The sequence below is a fragment of the Panthera uncia genome, chromosome C2 (assembly GCF_023721935.1).
Source record: "Panthera uncia isolate 11264 chromosome C2, Puncia_PCG_1.0, whole genome shotgun sequence".
NCBI lineage: Eukaryota > Metazoa > Chordata > Mammalia > Carnivora > Felidae > Panthera > Panthera uncia.
Genome location: NC_064810.1, coordinates 47,143,965 through 47,164,828, shown reverse-complemented (window position 1 = coordinate 47,164,828; position 20,864 = coordinate 47,143,965). Strand labels below are relative to the sequence as shown.

The 20,864-nt window shown below is 33.7% G+C and overlaps 1 protein-coding gene across 2 annotated transcripts in view; it reads right to left on the bottom strand.

The window, feature by feature from the left end:
• Positions 1-3: 3 nt before the first annotated feature.
• Positions 4-20,864, bottom strand: part of TBC1D23 (TBC1 domain family member 23) — a 59,200-nt gene continuing 38,339 nt past the window's right edge. The window contains exons 11-19 of one of the 2 annotated variants that reach the window (XM_049629343.1): positions 18,940-19,110; positions 15,795-15,837; positions 13,982-14,091; positions 11,759-11,898; positions 10,323-10,367; positions 6,694-6,782; positions 4,215-4,350; positions 2,492-2,686; positions 4-1,673 (exon numbers count right to left, since the gene is read on the bottom strand). In XM_049629343.1, the coding sequence (XP_049485300.1) occupies positions 1,592-1,673; positions 2,492-2,686; positions 4,215-4,350; positions 6,694-6,782; positions 10,323-10,367; positions 11,759-11,898; positions 13,982-14,091; positions 15,795-15,837; positions 18,940-19,110 (1,011 nt within the window). In that variant the 3' untranslated portion in view covers positions 4-1,591. The remainder of the gene's footprint in view (positions 1,674-2,491; positions 2,687-4,214; positions 4,351-6,693; positions 6,783-10,322; positions 10,368-11,758; positions 11,899-13,981; positions 14,092-15,794; positions 15,838-18,939; positions 19,111-20,864) is intronic. The other variant, XM_049629344.1, reaches the window with a different exon arrangement.

The following is a 20,864-nucleotide window of genomic DNA, read 5'->3' as shown; positions in this document are numbered from 1 at the left end:
AAGTTCTGAGCAAATTGTATTGGTTTATTTACAATTGTAATTTTATAAACAGTAACACAAACATCTTTACATTAATATTATGAAAAAAGTCCCATGGCTGAAATGGGCAAAAAATGGAGACTTCACGGCATTTGTAAAGGGGGCACCAAAAAGAAAGAAAAAAAGAAAAGAAAAAGAAAGCAACACAACCGTTGTGGGTAAAGTCATAAATATAGTATGCACCAGGTGCAATTTCACGCAAATGTCTTCAACCACTCAAGAAACCGCTTTTATTTAGATATTAGAATAAAATATCTTGAACTATGTTGCCTGTTATGTGCTTGATTTCCATTAAGTAAATTAAAATAACTGGCTATAAACAGTGTACATCTAAATATTTTTTCCTATAAACCCCTTAGAGATAATCCATTGCGTTTTAGGACACAGCAGATTGTTAGGATTTGCTACTTCCCAAAAACACTTTATAAGGAGTCCTTCCATAGCCCCAAACATGTTCCCGATTTCTCTCACCAGATGTGTCTAATATAGACCTCAATAAATTAAATTGAGAAAGCTGCAAAGTAAAGCAGATCACTTTTTAGTTCTGTCAGATTAAGAACATAAAAATAGTTTCGAACCACTGGAACAGAAGACATAAACCAAAGAAGAGTAAGAAATTTCAGAAAGAGCTGATAAAACAATTGTAGTTTATATAGCTCTCTGGTTATTTGGCTTTTATTTAAGTGGATATTCGTTGTGGTCACAGACCATAATCTCAGTAAGGATAAATCAATGTGTGCACAACAGCTGTTCTGAAATATCCCAAATCAAATATTCCACTTGTAATAAAGACCAATGACATTTTTATAGATACAACTCTGTCCCCCAAATGTTTATTTTAATCTTAATACGCCTACCTACTTATAATTTTAACCGCTCCTTAGAAACCAGTAGGATGAAGTTTAAGATCTGAAGCACTCAGTGTTCAAATCATTAGCTAATGGGAAAAGATGATTTAGAAACTGATACTCCAACATTTCACTAGCTGGACTGCATTTCTGGGTTGGCTGGAATCTTTATCTGCTTCGTTAAAAACATTTCACATTTTTTAAGAACAGAAACAGCAAGCTAATTATTAATCTATGTAATACTTTCAGTTTCTGATACTGCCAAGTGGATAAAACTAAATGTAGCAATTAAAGGGGTCTCTTCAACTAATTCTATCTCTAATTTTCAGTGAAGACATTGCAAGTATATATGTGCATGGATGTTTTTAAATCTGAAAGTGATGCATATTCCCTTTTAAAACACAGCTCTTCAAAACAGAACTGCATTCTGTACCCTTAGTTCACAAGGGTAGAGGGTCAGTTACCTCAAAGTCATTTAATAACTGACCTTTATAAATCATTTTACAAAACCGAAAATGCAAAAGAAAATTTAAGTAAAATTTTAGCTGTCTAGAAATTGATTATAATAATTTACACTTAGACCTGCAACTCAAGCACCCCCATGAGCAAATGAAAGGTCTTCTGTTAGTACGCAATCAGGAAAGTATGTCCATGTTTCTTTCTCTTGGTTGCCTCAATTTCTTTTGAAATAATTCTCTCTTATATTAACTTTCCAAAGCATCCAAAACTTTCATGATCTGTTGTTTAATGGCTTTAGTAGCGTCTCCTGCATTTGGAATCAAATACCTAAGGGGGGAAAAATATACATATATATTAACATAAATTGTTTTCCCTTCAGGCCTCAGCTTAGGTGACACTTCCAATGCAAAGCTTCCCCTAACCTACAAAGCCAGCAGACATACCTTCATATTTACTCCCCATAACTTATTTCAATACATACATGAAAGCATATTTGAAAGAAAGAAAATCTAAGTGTGCAAGCTGGTGACTCTTCATAGCCAAATGGAAGGAACCAGAGATCTGGAGTCAGGACAGCTCCATTTGGTCCTGTCACAAGCAAGGTGTGAGGATTTGGAAGTCATTCAACTCCTCTGGGCTTCACATTTTTATAGGATTATAAAAATGGTTTAGTTTCCAGATAAGTGAGGTCCTATGGCCCTTGATGCCCATCCATGAACTGTTTTGTCACTGGTCCACAATAAGATAAGGAGTTTGTGCCAGATTGTAAATTAAATATAACACTCAGCACGTTGCTTACTTCATGGATACTTTTTCAAAAGAATTTTTTGATGAACGGAAGTAGAAACACTGACTTATATTCTGAGACAAGCTTCTTATTTGATAAACCAGCATTTAGTGCAGCAATAGTATAAGGACCCTTCTGTCAAAAAGTTAATGAAATTAGCTATGAAACTTACTGAAACCATGTGTTAATAACTAATTGACATATGATTAAGGGTACGGAAGAAAAAGATAAGCAAAGAATACTAATTAAAAGTGGCTCAAGTAGCCTATGCCACCATCTATTCTCCAAAAGAGAGAAACAGTGTTTAATAATGAACTAATTCAATAATTCAGATAATACCATTCTAAGAAAATCTTACCTTTCAATTGCCAAGATTTCTATTCCTGAAGCACTGCTATTTCCGTACTTGAAAGTAATTAGCTCAGGATGCTTTTTTTTAGATGTAATTTTAACTACAGAATTTAGTGCTTGTCGAGACTGTATATAAGCCAATCCTTTCCGTGAAAGAATCTCCCTTAAACAGTACATGTGTGTTGCAGTAACCAACAGATGACTTAAGAGGCAAAAAAAACATTAAACAACAAAAAGAATTTTAGACACGTCATGCAAAACAGCTGTTACTTCAACCAAAAAAATATTCAACTCCAGATGAAATTACTTTTGAATTAAAATGAATCATCTATAAACAAATAAACTACCCAATAAAAGTTCTTAATTTTCCTTTAGTTGTATGGAAAATTAACATTTTATTAATAGGAAATCCTGTAACCGTTTAAGAGCAAAGTTTCTATTTTATGTAATAAAAAGTACAATACTATTAGAAATCATTAAAATAATATTTTTAGAATCTATTCTATATGGTATATGGAATACAGTCCTTTTCAAACTTTTTCACAATACTGCCTATATTCATAAACTACTCTCAGTCACTATACCATAGTGTATACTTTTCATCAAAGACCACTAAGCAATAGTTGGGCTGCCTTACATATTTTATAATATTCTGTAACTGGATCTTGAAGGTAAAATGGGCATGGTGTTATTAACACACCCCCTCCCTGTGTCTTAGCTCACTTTTAATGTAATGCAATGATATACTCATACACATTTATGTAATACAGTAAAATCTTGGATTGTAACTTGTTCAGTGAGTGTCCCAGAAGACGAGCAAACCTTTCTAATACATTTTAACTTGATAAATGAGCGATGTCTTATGAGTAGTACATGATGCCAAACATCACATGATCGCAACTGAGCCAATGGTTCCTGAAATTCGCTTTGATACACGAGTGCTCTGGATTACAAACTTGTTAGCAGAACGAATTATGCTCGCAAACCAAGGTTTTACTGTGCAGTAAAACTATAAAAGTCCAAAACGCAGGACACTCTGCAGAATACACAGCCTAGCCTCAAAAGAGTCATTCATCATGCAGAAAAGGGGAGGTGGTGGTAAAGGCAGAAGTACTGCTGAACACCGGCTGAAACTAAAGAGATTGACAGGCAAATACAATGCAGGAACCCTGACTAGCTATTGGATCAAAAAGGAAAAAAACGACTATAAATAATACTTTGGGGGCACCCTGAAAAATGTGAGTGTCACATGTATGTTGAATGATGTTCATTTTAAAGTTTTTAAAGAGTGATAATGCTATTTTAAAAACAGTCATAATGCTACTGAAGTTGTATAAGAGAATGCTCATACTCTTGGGAGATTTACACTAAAGCTTTTTTGGGGGTTAAGGGTCATATCTGTAAGATTCTTCTGAATGGCTTGACAATAGAGAACTGTATGTGTATGTGTGTCTATAAATAGATATATAAATAGATTGGAAAAACACAAAAAGAAATTAAAATCTGGTGAATTGAGAGAGGCTTATAAAGATGTTCAATGTACTGTTTCTTCAACTTTTTAGAATATTTCAAAATAAAAAATTACATTAAAAATATTTTAAAAATCAAGACACATAATACAAGTTGACAAAGGAAAATTATATCTTATTGTACTTAAAATTTCTCCTGTGGTTAAGTTTTTTATTCCCCAAATTTAATTTTACTTCTGAAGAAGGCATTTAAAAAAGTACCTAGGAAACATGTGTCCACTTTCTTTCACTTCTTTACAAGGAAAATGATGCTTGACGTCTGGCTTGTTTATCCAAGTCTGAATGTTTACAACCTCTTTTCTGTCATCATCTGACATTGAAGAGCTGTCAATTTCATCTGAAAGAGTTTAAAGTGTTAAAAGTGGGAATTACCAACTTTAAAAATGAGACATTCCTTAATAGCCGGGAAAAAAAATTGAGTATTTTAAGCATACAGGTTGGGGGAAAAGAAAAAAACAATTCAAATCCTGTTACTATGTTTCCTTATGCCAATGGCATAATACAGAAATATTATTATGAAGCATTAGGCTACATGGTAAGAAAGGTGAAAATACTAAGAATACCCCGTAACACTGTGTGTCAACTATACTTAAATAAAAAATAAATAGGGGAGCCTGGGTGGCTCAGTCAGTTAAGCATCCGACTTCAGCTCAGGTCATGATCACATGGTTTGTTGGTTCGGGCCCTGCGTTGGGCTCTGTGCTGGCAGCTTGAGCCTGGAGCCTGCTTCAGATTCTGTGTCTCCCTCTCTTTCTGCCCCTCCCCTGCTCATACTCTGTCTCTCTCTTTCTCGAAAATGAATATTTAAAAAATTTTTTTAAATAATAAATAAATTAAGTAAGTAAGTAAGCAGGTAAGTAAGTGCGCCTAGATGGCTCCGTCAGTTAAGCACCCGACTTCAGCTCAGATCATGATCTCACAGTCCATTAGTTGGAGCCCCACGTCGGGCTCTGTGCTGACAGCCCAGAGCCTGGAGCCTGCTTTGGATTCTGTGTCTCCCTCTCTCTCTCTCTGCCCCTCCCCTGCTCATGCTCTGTCTCTCTTTCTCTGTCAAAGATTTAAAAAAATAAAACAAAAAATAAATAATGTAAATAAATTTTTTAAAGACTACACTGCCTGAGGAATTTCAACTTTTTTGCTTTATGTAACATGACTCTAATCTATGTCTAGACTATAGAAAGATAGCTAAATTGTCCAATAATAAGCATCTATCTTGAGGGCAAAGATGTTAGAGTTCTTTGTTCTTTTTCTCTTGCTGTTTTTTGACTTTAAGAAAAACAACAAAAATCCATCCTTGGTTAAATAAGTAAAAATCTCTACAGTAGCAGTAACATTTATATAAATAGTAGACCTTTCAACTGTATTCTTCTGCAACTGCTTCTTCACTCTGAACAGTGTAAAATTTATACATGTTGATACACGTAGCTCTAGTATTCTCATTTTCATTACTGTACAATTTCCCAAATACAAATATATGCATAAATATATGACACATGTATGTATACTATAGTTTATCCATCCATTTGCCTCTTGGGAATTAAAAGAGTTGAAATGAAAGTTATTAAAGAAAGGAGCCGAAATATTCAGGGACAGACTGATAAATAACAGGAAGATAGCAACAAAAATAGAAGGGAGAGGAGAAAAAGAAACAATGAGAAATAGCACACAGAAAATTTCATTTACCTCAATGCAAGTTTTTAGGAAGGTGATTTTGTAAATATTTATTAAAATGTCAAATGTGGCTCCCTATAATCTATTAATCTTACTGCTAAGAATATAGCCTCTGTGTGTACTTACAAAAGTTCAGATAGTTATGTATAAAAATATCTATTGCCATTTGAAACAAACAAAAAACCTGAAAAACTACCAGTGTGAATTTTGAAAGACTGATTAAATAAATTATGGTGTGTTTATGTGATAGAAAGAGAACTAAGGTGGAATATGGGCTGAGATGGAAAATATACAGCATGTATTACTAAGTAGAAAAAACAAGGAGAAATTTGGGAAGGTTTTTTTTTATTTGCTACATTGATTTACTGCTTTATTTTTTCTAACCCAATACACATACTAACATTCATTATTATTACTTAACCAGGGTAATCTTGGCAGCAGCATTATGAAGCAAAGTAATAAATCATTTTTAAAAATATAAAGACAACCACAGACGATGATACAATTTGCCTGGTACAATATCCCCACCTTGTGGCCTTTTAGGATATTACCTCGAATTTAAAAAGGCTCTTTCCAGATGTCTCCATTTTGGAATTCCCTGAACTTTAGTCCCACAGCTCTCAATCACCCAGGTGGGTGGATCAAGGGGATTTAAATAAAATCCCATGGATTTAAATACTATTTCAACACGGATAATTCCCAGATCAGCACCACGTTATTAGACCTTCTCTCTTCATCTAAAGACTCCTATAATCAAATGCATACTCAGCATTTCTGCTTGAATTCTAACAGGCATAACTTAAGAGGTCTAAAACCAAACTCTTAGGAAAAAAACTAGAAAAAACTCTTAGGAAAAAAGAACAGACTCCCCAATCTCATCTACAGAATTTCATTGTGTCTTTTTTTTTTTTTTTTTTTCTTTTTTTAAAGTTCAGCTAGTCTCAGAATGATCTCTATAGTCATTCCTGGTGCCTAAGGAAAGCATCTACAGATAAGTTTATTACTACACCTGTGTCGTATTCTTCTTCATCCCCAATGCTGAAAACAGGCTTTACACCACGGTAAGGCTTGCCCACTCTGTCACTGCTGCTCACATGCCTATATTCAAAGAATTTTAGAGGGGAAATTATCACTTAAGAAGTTAACCGAAGATTTTTACCAAGTATCATTTGAATATTTATACAAAATGTATACATTCTTTGTTCCTCACCCCCATATACCACCCAGCTTTAGAACAGCTATCTATGTTAAGGAAACTGTAACAAGATAGGAAATTATGTTAGCAAAAGTGGCATAATGTCTTGACAGGCTGAATGTTTTCAATCTGTAAAAATTAAATTTTAAAACAATTTTATTATTCATATTAGAACTAGTGCTTAGATCTGTGTAGCTTTAGGGAAGTCATTTAACCTCTCTGATTCTATTTTCATATCTGTAAAGTGGTAGTTAACAACAGTACCTACCCTTCAAGGTTACTGTGAGAATTAAATTAGTTAATATTTTGTAAAGCTCTTAGAACAATGCCTGGCATCTAGATAGTACTATACACATGTCTGTTAGGTAAAATAGATTATGGAACTGAATACTCCAATTCTAGGAGGGTTGTTAAGGTTTTCTTATATGGGGGCAAATATTTTGGGGGGATTTTGGGTGGATATAAAATGGGATTTTTCCTCCCATTTTTTTAAATCATAGTTTCAGTTGTATAATATGATTCAACAATTCTATATATTACCCAATGCTCACATTATAATCCTTTTTTTTTTTACTATTACTTTTGCTTTAATAGAAACTAACATGCTACTAGTTCTTTTACATAAATGTAAATAAACCATGAAAATTAATCTGCCTTTCTTTTTCAAGTGGCAGAAGCATAAACAATAAACTTGATTAGTTCTTGCAGGAAGTATAACCTCTCTCTTTTTTACTATAAAAATTTATAACTCAGTACTTTTCAGGTAATCTCAAACAAACCAAGAAGAAAAATTAAAATATTTCAACAAAATACATGTTGTTGTGGAAAAAGCACTGTATATTTGTAAGATAAAGGTTCCATCAAGATTATCTACAATGAAGAAAAACTGGCTTATTTTTATTTATTGATTGATTGATCATATATCAAGAGATAGTCCAACATGGAAAAAATTGGGGTTACACGTCTTTAATCTTAAATTCAATTTTTCCAGAATATAGAGATCGAATATGTATTTTAAATAATACATATCATCAATCAAAATCTTAATCATAACCTAATTTTGTTCAGTGAGGCTTACTTAAATCCTTACTTCTCCCAGAACATTCCTCAATGGAACACTTACTAGAAAAACCAATGAGAGCTAAATGTATAACATTCTTTGGGAATTATAAGCTAATCAATACATAATTTACAGTTTAAGTTAAATCATAAAATCATTTTATTTTATGTTAAAACATATCTAATGTAAAGTTATCCAGTCAATTATCAAACTATACTCATTAGATAAAGTGAAATAAATAATTCAAATACCTATGAAACTCAGAATCAGCCTACTTATAAAAGACAAAGATAATACAGTTTTGTCTAAAAATACTTTAGTGCCATCTAGATTACAAAAATTTATGATTAAATTATTGGTTCTCTCCTGACATTAAAGCATAATTAAACTGATGTAACGTCGAAAGTAACAAGGATAATGTTTATAGTAAATGCATGAACCAGAATTCAAGTATGCAAAGTGAAAAGTTTTAAAAAAACTAATCATTATTGATCTACATTTATAATGCAAGGCAGTTTTTATAAAGATTGCTAAAGATTACTGGGTTATTAGTTCTTAAATATTGGCTAAAAATTAATGAAATTTGGGGCGCCTGGGTGGCTCAGTCCGTTAAGCGCCAACTTCAGCTCAGGTCATGATCTGGCAGTTCGTGGGGTTCAAGCCCCATTTCAGGCTCTGTGCTGACAGCTAGGAGCCTGGAGCCTGCTTTGGATTCTGTGTCTCCCTCTCTCTCTCTGCCTCTCCCCCACTTGTACTCGGTCTCTCTCTCTCTCTCTTTCTCTCTCTCTCAAAAATAAACATTTAAAACAATTTAAAAATTAATGAAATTCACTGGACTTTTTAAAAAGCAGTATATTTATACTTTTTTAGTTGAAGTAATAACAGAAACATCTATAACATATTTTGACCACGTTCTAATTTATTTACTGAGCTCAGAAAGAAACCCAATTCTAACTTTTCACTAAATTCTATTTTCAAAATAAATATATTTACCTGTAGATCAGAGAAAATAAGTTAAATTTTTATAAATTTAAGAATTTGGGAGAAAACCTGGGAGTTAAAATTAGACTAATTCAATGGTCCTATAACAAGAAAAGGTAGAAAGATGATTCACAAACAGATTATAATTTTAAAAGAAGCAAATGCCTTTAAAATAGTCTCAGGTAAAACTGTAATAGAAGCTCTGTAATTGGCATTGTGCAGGAATAGTTACAGTAAATAAAAACTCTTACCACTAAGTTAAGAGTGAACTAGTGCTTTTAAAAATGTTACTTCTAGTCACTGAAAACATTGAAATGACCAAAGAAAAATTCAACTCCATAATTCCAAAGCTTAATTTATATTTAAAATACAACTAGAATTTCTTTTAAAATCTCCATAGATATTGCTGTAATTGATATTCTAATTTAAACTGCTTAATGGGGCACTTTGGTCGCTCAGTTGGTTAGGTGTCTGATTCTTGATTTGGCTCAGGTCATGATCTCATGGTTCTTGGGATTGAGCCCCACGATGGGCTCTGCACTGACGGCATGGAACCTGCTTGGGATTCTCTCTCTCTCTCTCTCTCTCTCTCTCTCTCTCTTTCAGAATAAACTTAAAAAAAAAATAAACTGCAGAAAAATGCTGTAGGTATAAAAACTACAAAGCTATATAAAGGTATTAAGTTAGTAGAGTTCTTCTGTGCACCCGAATTGAAGATTCAGTAGATTTTTAAACTTTAGACTTCTATAATCTAATGACAAGTACCACATGTTACTAGGGACAGAGAAGGGATGGATTATACATTAACATGTCCACCATGACCTAATTTCTTTTATGGAAAACTAAAGAATTGTGGTTCTTTGGAACTGATTTAGATATGTGAAGTCACCAACCTAAATATACAAATCTAATTAAGAAAAGTCTTTTAAAAAATCATAAAATTACATAATATACTTGAATTAACAACAATTTTGAACTATGAACAATGCCCTTTGTTAGGTGCGATAATACTCTATACTGTTAGTGCAGGAAATAGAAATACATGATCTCCAACGCTAACACTCTGCCAACTCTGAGACTAATTATTTTCTTTGTTTCACTCCTCTCTTTCAGAATAAAAACGGCAGGTTTTATGAAGTTCTTGGATTTGAATGTACTTGATTTTCATCTGAGGAATGGGAGATATAAAGAAGCATGCAAGGAAAAAAAATTAAAATGATCAAGCCAAAAAACAAATACAGCTCAATCAATATCACACACTCCTAAAAGCAGAATAAGAAAAATTCAGCATTTGAAAACAGCTGCATCAAATTTAAGCCAAGACAGTGTGAGGCTTATAGACAGCATGAGGCATGCTAAAGAAAAGGATGGTCCCGTAAAGCTGCTCTACTCATTGGCTTACCGCTCTGTACATGCTCTGTCTGGCCAAGGAAGATTGAAAGACATTCTATAGCAAATTGAGGTAGAAGACAGAACAAAATGATTATTAAAAACACAACAGCTTTAAAACAAAAATACAGTATAATCACTTTTTCTAACCCAGAGCATACATTATAAAGAAAATGTTTTGATCATCCCAAGTACAAAGAAAAATGAAGAAAAGCCACTTTCAAGTCAGAGTTATCACTTGTTCATTTTAAAATAAAATGTTAAATGTTCATGCTACCAAATGTAGCAATAGTACTCTAACTCAGAATGCACCGAAAGTAAAAAAGTTATAGGCTTTTGAGAACAGACATAATTTTAATGAGCAAAGAAGACTTTCAGGCTTGATAAAACACTTTAATATTATTTATGAGTTGACCATTTTAGACAGGTACAATTTTTTTGGATTTGTGAAAATAATCCATTCTTCCTTGCTATTTACTAAATGGGGGAAAATGTACTTTTGTATGCATAGGTACTATAACTAATAAAGTAACAACAGTAAATTCCTAACATTCAATTCTTAAAGTCAAATATTTCAACTTTCCTAGGATACTGCAAAATAAGAAAGTGAAATTAATATCACACATTTTCAAGACCAGGTCTGCTTAGAAATAAATTCTATGCTGGAATTATTATGTTAGTTTTGAACTGTACAACAAGAAAGATGAATTAGACTAATACGTGGAGGAGAAAACATTGTGGACTCACAGTTCCAATAAGAAACACTGTAGCAGACATTCTTAAATTTATCAAACTGTGTCCTTCATTTGTAATTCGTGGGAAAACAGATGTCACTTATATTCTGTGGACAAAATTCTATGAAGAGCTAAACTCTTAAATTTAAGAAAATGGGTTTCTGGGGCAACTGGCTGGCTCAGTCAGTGGAGCAAGCATCCAGGTTGTGAGTTCGAGTCCCATGTTGGGTGTAGAGATTACTTTAAAAATGAATTAATTGATTAATTTTAAAAAAGAAAGAAAGAAAATAGGTTTCTGCTTTATTTAGCATGAACAAATTTTCTAGGTTATAAATTCCTGGAGGAGGAGAAGAGTTTCCTGCTTTGAGATTACTGCATTTAGTAGATGATTCCCATCCATTTGACATGTGGGAAACAGCTACTATATGAAGAATAATGCATATAATGGCATCTTAATATTTTTTTTAATGAATGGCATAAAAGGGCAGAATCATTATTTGAGTTTTATTCTGGCAGTAGGGGAAGAGAAATCTTTGCAGTCAAATGTTATAGCAATAAAGGACATCTTTGCAATTACAATGAAAACTGAAATTATCCAATTAAAAAATGTACTTTATGATTCTTTTCTAGAACATATTCAATTCAACTATCATTTACTATTAAGACACATGTCTTTAGTTACCCATCATAAACTCATACCAAATAAGCAACTCACCGGTCCACAGGAGTTGATGTGTTCTCAATAAAACTGATAACTTTTTCCCTGACATTAACAGATTTCGTCTTCAAAGCAACAGTCATTTTATTTACTAGTGATTTCATTCCTCTATCATTTGAGCCATTAGAAGATTCACCCTGAAAAAAAAAAAAAAAAAAAAAAAGAACTTACTAATGAATTAACTGTTCTCCTAATGACTATCAGGCACACTACTGCTAAAGGTTATCTAGAGGTTATGGACTGAATTGTGTCCATATGTTAAAGTTCTAACTCCTAGTTCACCTTAGATAAAGACTGTACTCAGAGATATTAAACTAAGGCTGAGGTCATACAGGTGGGACCTAATCCAGTATGACCGGTGTCCTTACAAGAAGAGAAGGAGACCACATACACAGGACCATGTATATCCAGACAGACCAAAAAGGCAGTCATCTGCAAGCCAAAGAGAGAGGCCTGAGGATACATAATCAAACCTGCCAACCCTGTGATTCCAGATCTGCAGCCTCCAGAACTAAACAAAATAGACCTCTGTGATTTAAGCCAACTACTTGGTTGTATTTCGTTATGGCAGGCTTAACCGACCTATATACTAGGTAAAACCATTTTAGGGATGGGAATTAGAAATGAAAAATGCGGATGTATGTTGTACATACAAACGTGTAAAGTCTGAAAATACCCTCCTTACTCAATAAAAAATTAAGTTACTGACCTTTTCTTAACTTCAATCATAAAATGTAAATCAGCAAATGTATAATCAGAATATCATTCATGTAGCTAAATTCTTAAACATTTATTCCTTGTAAAATTTTGCTGTTTAAATATTTTCACTTAGACTTTTAATTTTCTCAAGAAAACTATCCTTATGTACCTAATATAACAGATATGAGTATAATTCTTAAAATGTTTCATGGAATTGCTCCCATATTCGTTAGAGGGCAAACTGGCAATAGGTGTCAGTTTAAAAGTGTGCCTATCTTTTTTTTTATTTATATTTTTAGAGAGAAAGAGAGTGCACCCATTTGAGCAGGGGAGGGGTAGAGAGGAGAGAGAGAAACCCAAGCAGGCTCTGTGCTGTTAGTGCAGAGCTCAATGCAGGGCTTGACATCAGAACGGTGAGATGATGACCTGAGCCAAGATCAAGAGTCAGATGCTTAACCAACTGAGCCACCCAGGCGCCCCAAAAAGTATGCCTATCTTTTGCCCATTAATTCTTCTTCAGAACTTAAGAGAAAGAAATAATTAGAAAGCACTCTAGGACTTCAGTACTGTTGGATAGAAATTTATATAAATTTTTAAAAAATGCTTTAAAAAATTTTTTTAAGTTTTTATTTTACCTCTAGTTAGTTAACATATAGTGTAATATTAGATTCTGGTGGACAATACAGTGATTCAATACTTCCCATACAACACCCAGTGCTCATCATGACAAGTGTATTCCTTAATCCCCATCACCTTTTCTTTTAAAGCATTTTAAAATGTTAGAAAAAGCGGTGAGAAAAAGCAGAAAATAAATCTATATGTACACTCTGATCACCATTTTTAAAATAAAACACTAAAATACATATGCATTAAAAATATTTGAAGGAAATATTTCAAAGTATGAAAATATGAATAGCAGTTGTTTTCTTAGATCTTTCATATTTACATATGATGCTAAAATAAACATGTCATTTTCATTGTCATGTCATTTTCATTTTTAAGTAAAATAAATCATTAACTAACACAAAAACCATATTTCTATTTCCATATCCAAATTTGAAATCAAATTAAACTGAATATAGAAATTAAATTATTTGGTATTTTTCAATATAACACATCTTTAAGACAGTTTCTTTAACAGCCTCAATCATTGTTTTTTAAATCTGAAGAAACAAACTTGAACAGAATTACTTTCTACATTGTGGGTGGCAATATAAATTAGAAGAATGTTGTTTTTAAGGGCCATTGATATTTAAGCTGGGGCAGAAAACTGTCACTAGATGACACCGAACTGCAGCTGGACAGGGAGAAATTTGAATTCAGCAAGTGGACCTCCAGAACTCCTGGCTAGTTTAGCTGTGCAGGCCTGTTCCATATAACATTAACCATGCAATAACACGACTCCTCACTATATGTGTTTGAAATATTTTGACTCCATTTCTGTTACAGTGAGCTTAATAGTTAGTCACATTTTCTGGGCATTTATCCAAATATGGTGACACATTCTACACATACACTTACATCAACAGAAGAATTGATACTGCTCCTTGAGCCTGAGGTACTAGCAATCCAATGGCCATATCCATTTTCTGGTCCATCCACATTAATATCTGCCAGGTGCTGTTGCAGTGCTTAAAATAAACAAGGGGAAAAAAACAACTCACGTATCAACCCCCTTTGGAAAGATTCATTACCAGAGAATATAATAAACATGTCATGGCTGAATGAAAGAGGATACAAAGACGTAATTACAGGTATTTTTTTCTGCACTTCAGTAATGAAGGACTCTAAGCTACAGAAAGCCGCCTTCTTCTCCTTCTAAAGCCCTCTGTACAACTACAGTTTTTCTTAATTGACAATAACTATATATAAATTTGATGCTTTCCTCTCTGGAAGTATTAAGAGATAATCTCAGCAACATTTTTATGATATAAAAAATTAAAAGAAAACCTATGGTGGCTTTTGTTTTACCATAAAGAGATATCAATTAATCTTTCCCATAATAAAGAAGGCATTAACTGCTATGGAAAGAGAGGTTATTCTTGGAAAAGAAATAATTCATAATTAGAAAAAATCTTCTGGAACCTAGACTATACCATAAAAGACTGCTTTTCAGATACTTTTGATAGTAAGCTTAATAACCAAGTTCTGTATCACTGTCAAAATTCCTAATAAATACTGGGCCTAAAGGCCAATACTTGCTTAACACTATTAAAACAACCCCATTTGTAGATCACTCTGGGTATGAGCCCCAAAGATTGTGAGTTATCAGGCCATGATATACAGGAAATCATCATAATCCTTGTTTATATCGACAAAGAGGAAAAAGATCCTAATCTGTAAAAATTCTAAGTTATAAAACAAGAAGATTATATTAGGTCAGAACTTAATCCTTATGAGACTCTCATGATTCAAACTCAATTCTATTACTCAACAAATATTAATTTGATTTTATTATTAAAGGCTCTTTATTTCTTGATTGAAATATATTTGACCTATAACACTATGTAAACTTAAGGTATTTAACATGTTGATTTACATACTGTAATATAATTTCCATTTCAGCAACAGTTAGTACCTCTATCAGATCAGATAATTACCATTTCTTCATGGTGGGAATAATTAAGATTTAGTCTCTTTGCAAGTTTGGTTATGATAATACTGTTGTCTACGTTCACTACACTTACAGTACTCTAGGACTTACTCATCTTTTAGTCACAAGTTTGTACCCTTAAATAATACAATTTGCAAAAAAGACAGGCTCTTTTTAAATCTTTTTATCCTGACCTAATCCTTCATAAATTCTCAAATACTTGCTTGCAGAGATTTTCTGTTATTTTACCATCCTGGATTGTCAGATATTGGTCTGAAGATTTGAAAACATCAGCTTATTTGTTTTATTCCATTCAGCCAATATTTTTTTAGCAGCTAATACTTTCAAGTATTTCAAAAACAAAATAACGATGAAACAAAAAAGCAAAGAGTATGAAAAATATTCCTCTTACCCATTTCCCAGTCCTATCTATTGCACCTTCTCCATAAAGACAAATCATGTGGACAGTTTTTCATGCCTCTTTACAAAAATGCTTTTTACAAATACAAGCTCATTAAACATATCTACTGAATTAGTCTTCCATTAAATATTTGCTCATTTCAATTGTCTATTATGTTTATCTGTTATCTATATGTGCTGCTGGCTTTCCCTTTTCTGAAAATACAGAATGTCTGAAGAGAGAGTTTATCCACTAACTAATCTGGTCACTCCCAATCAGCTCTGGTGATATAATTTCCTCTGAGAAATGGAAGCAAAGCAACAAATAAATTAAATCCTTACCCATAAAGCCTCCACTGGCAATGCTTACATATTCTTTGTTTTTCTGTAGCAAAAATAGAATTTAAATTATTCCAAAATGCAATTTAATCAAAACCTCTATAGCCCTATAAACACTGACACATGTTATACATAGTTATATATTAAGTTTCTGGACTTTTTGTTTTCTTTGACATCTGGGACTCTGGTATAGAGAGATACATACATTTACCTTGTATACTGTAAGGTCTGGCGCTTGGTGGAAAGAAGGAGACAACTTCATGACTACTATCAAGACTGTGATTTTATCTGTATTATAGTTCCAATAATATAATAACGAGTCAAACTAAAATCAGTTAATTGTATTTTTAGATATAATTAGAGTGATTTTTAAAAGATTTCAAAATATGTTGTATCTTTTATAAAAAGGAAATATAAAAACAATTATTCTAGCTAATTATGAATAAGAAATAATAGAATGTTACCATTTTACAAACTACTATAAAAATTAATGGATCTAAAGTGCACTGACAGAGAAAGAGACAAAAAAGAAAGATATGGGCAGTACATACCTCCTGACCAAAGTTCACACCACCCAGGACTTCCTGTCCGCCCCCGCTCCCAAAAAAGTAATCTGATCAAGTCTCTAGATCTAATTACCAACTTAGAGGAAATACCAGGGACATAACCTGATAAACACCACCATGTGAATGCAATTAGCAAAATCTAGTATGTGGGGGACCCGCTATAAGATAACGTAACCAGTTTTTCCAACAAATATCTGCAAGGAAAAAAAAATAGGAAAGGGAACCTATACATTAAAAGAGACTTAAAGGATGTCAACCAAGCAGAATGTCTTGTTTTGGATCCTGGGAAAATCAGAGAAACTTGAACAATAGTTAGGTTTTTTTATAATAAAGTATAACAATAATGTGGTTTTATGTCTTTATAAAGAGTTTATAGGGTTCAACTCTATGTACTCTTGATTTTGTTTGAAAATTTCCATGATAAAAGTTGGGGGAAAACTTTCTAAAACCACATCAAGAACTTGAGTTATAAAAAATAAGTTCACAATATTTCAAATTCTTGCCATGTGATATGTTAATGTTCACAATCTATAGTTTATACCAGAGCATTTTTAAAATAGGCCAATTAAATTTGTAAGTAAAATGAGTCTGAGACCCTATTTTTGTTATTTTGTGTAAGTTTCTAAAATCTCTCCTTTAATAAGGTATAAAATTATCTTACAACCCTTCCCCCATATACCTTGTTCCTTCTCGTGTTTTGTCTTTTAAGGATTCTTTCCTTTAGACTTACTTTCTCAAAGCAGATTCCCAGTAAAGTACAACATGAACAGAAATGGATCCAAATTTAGTAGCTAGTGCAACACCATGCCTATGGTCTTGCTAATTCCGTAAGTCAGGGTCATATAAAATGAAGACTTTAATGTATAAAATACCAAAGAATACCTAACAAACAATTATTTTTATGAAGAAAGAGCCATCACTGAGAGAGGTTTTGTAGAGAAGATAGAGGAACAGGCTGCATAAAATCACTGATACAAATTAGACAACATTCAAACACAAAAAGGAAAGATGGCCAAGTATAATGAATAAATATACATGTATATTTATTCTATTTCAAAGTAAATATATTAAACTGAATTATGCAGTTACTGTAAAAAGTACTAGGGAATGAACAGACATAAACAGCAACGCAATAGAATAATCCAGAAATAGATCCTGATGCACTGAGGAATTAAAAAGGTGGTATTTCCATGAAAAGATGTTCAACGTCGCTCCTTATCAGGGAAATACAAATCAAAACCACACTCAGATACCACCTCACGCCAGTCAGAGTGGCCAAAATGAAGAAATCAGGAGACTATAGATGCTGGAGAGGATGTGGAGAAACAGGAACCCTCTTGCACTGTTGGTGGGAATGCAAATTGGTGCAGCCGCTCTGGAAAGCAGTGTGGAGGTTCCTCAGAAAATTAAAAATAGACCTACCCTATGACCCAGCAATAGCACTGCTAGGAATTTATCCAAGGGATACAGGAGTACTGATGCATAGGGGCACCTGTACCCCAATGTTTATAGCGGCACTCTCAACAATAGCCAAATTATGGAAAGAGCCTAAATGTCCATCAACTGATGAATGGATAAAGAAATTGTGGTTTATATACACAATGGAATACTACGTGGCAATGAGAAAAAATGAAATATGGCCTTTTGTAGCAACATGGATGGAACTGGAGAGTGTGATGCTAAGTGAAATAAGCCATACAGAGAAAGACAGATACCATATGGTTTCACTCTTATGTGGATCCTGAGAAACATAACAGAAACCCATGGGGGAGGGGAAGGGAAAAAAAAAAAGAGGTTAGAGTGGGAGAGAGCCAAAGCATAAGAGACTGTTAAAAACTGAGAACAAACTGAGGGTTGATGGGGGGTGGGAGGGAGGGCAGGGTGGGTGATGGGTATTGAGGAGGGCACCTTTTGGGATGAGCACTGGGTGTTGTATGGAAACCAATTTGACAGTAAATTTCATATATTAAAAAAATAAATAAATAAATAAATAAATAAATAAATAAATAAATAAAAATAAAAAGGTGGTATTTCGGGGCGCCTGGGTGGGTGGCTCAGTCAGTTAAGCATCCAATTTCGGCTCAGATCATGATTGCATGGTTCATGAGTTCGAGCCCCACGTCGGGCTCTGTGCTGACAGCTCAGAGCCTGGAGCCTGCTTCAGATTCTGTGTCTCCCTCTCTCTCTGCCCCTCCCCCACTTGTGTTCTGTCTCTGTCTCTGTCTCTGTCTGTCTCTCTCTCAAAAGTAAACGTTAAAAAAAATTTTTTTAAGGTGCTATTTCAAAGTGATAGCACAACTGGTTAGCTATCTGGGAAAATATTTTTTTTTTTTATTCCTACCTCACTTATTACACAAAAATAAATTCCAGACGATTCAACACTTAAGCATAAAAAGTAAATCATAGAAACATGTAAGAAAAATCTCAAGAAGTCCTTTCTTGGCAAGACAGAAAACCTGTAAGCTGTAAAGAAAAACTTCATATAAATTTGACAATATAGATAACAGTACAGATTAACCTATGAGAACTTCCTAAAGATGATAGCAATAACCAAGCAAAACTGAAATAATCTGTCAACATACCTGTAAAAAGTGTGCCAGGACCATGTTCATGTACATGTCTTCTTCCTCTCTACCACTGCCCATAAAACAGAGGTGCTCCCCACCAGCAACGGAGCCGGATTCAATGGACTGCTTCTGTGCTTCCAGCAAAGATTTTACTGACTGTGCAAACTCAGACGGATTCTGGAGCATCTAGACAATTTTTAAAAACTAAAAATGTGGTAAACTTGTGTTTCACATACATTTCCAAATTTGAAATATTCTTCCAGACAGAAAATATTTACATAGCTACCATGAAAACAAAGGAAAAAAAGGCTTGGAAACAATCAGCAAAACTAAAAGGCAACCGACAGAATGGGAGAAGATATTTGCAAATGACATATCAGATAAAGGGTTAGTATCCAAAATCTATAAAGAACTTATCAAACTCAACACCCAGAAAGAATCCAGTGAAGAAATGGACAAAAGACATGAATAGACACTTCTCCAAAGAAGACATCCAGATGGCCAACCGACACATGAAAAAATGCTCAACATCACTCATCATCAGGGAAATACAAATCAAAACCACAATGAGATACCACCTCACACCTGTCCGAATGGCTAACATTAACAACTCAGGCAACAACAGATGTTGGCGAGGATGCGAAGAAAGGGGATCTCTTTGGCAATGCTGGTGGGAATGCAAGCTGGTGCCCCCACTCTGGGAAATAGTATGGAGGTTCCTCAAAAAACTAAAAATAGAACTACCCTACAACCCAGCAATGTCACTACTAGTCATTTATCCACGGGATACAGGTGTGCTGTTTCAAAGGGACACATGCACCCCCATGTTTATAGCAGCACCATCAACAATAGCCAAAGTATGGAAAGAGCTCAAATGTCCATCGACGGGTGAATGGATAAAGATGTGGTATATATATATATATATATATATACAATGGAGTATTACTCGGCAATCAAAAAGAATGAAATCTTGCCATCTGCAACTATGTGGATGGAACTGGAGGTAATTATGCTAAGTGAAATTAGTCAGAGAAAGACAAAAATCATATGAATTCACTCATATGAGGACTTTAAGAGACAAAACAGATGAACATAAGGGATGGGAAACAAAAAGAATATAAAAACAGGGAGGGGGACAAAACAGAAGAGACTCATAAATATGGAGAACAAACTGAGGGTTGTTAGAGGGGTTGTGGGAGGCGGGATGGGCTAAATGGGTAAGGGGCATTAAGGAATCTACTCCTGAAATCATTGCTTCACTATATGCTAACTAATTTGGATGTAAATTTTAAAAAATAAAAAATAAAATTAAGAAAAAAAAAAAAAAACAAAGGGAAAAAGGCTCTTGTAAATAAAATCCCTGGGATAAGAGAAAATAAATGCATATAAATGTACCTATAATACATTAGAACAAAAGTTGAAGATTCAGAGAAAGATGAAACATGCAAAGAAAATATGCTAAGAAAAAATCTGGTTTGTTTCTTAAACAAGCTATGGTGTCATTAGGTATCATGACAAGAAAAGTTTAACACTGAGTGAAAGGGTCCATAGCTAAAAACAATACATTGAAACAACGTATATTTTTTAGTTTCCAGTTATATGGCAAACGATATACTTCTTAGAAGGCAGTCAGAAATAGTAGAAGCCAATTTATTTATTAGCACTACTCCAGGTACAAGAGTTAAAAGGACAAAAAAAGTTAATTTCTTTCCTTCAAGGAAACAGATATGCCAATAACTTCAAAATTTTGTTACAATGTTACAACAGGGCTACATAAAAAGCACAGTGACGCTGCTCCTGAGCGACTTGTCAGTTAGGTGTCTGACTTCGGTTTGGGTCATGATCTCATAGTTCACGGGTTTCAGCCCCACATTGGGCTCTCTGCTGTCAGTGCAGAGCCTACTTTGGATCCTCTGTCCCCCTCTCTCTGCTCCTCCCAC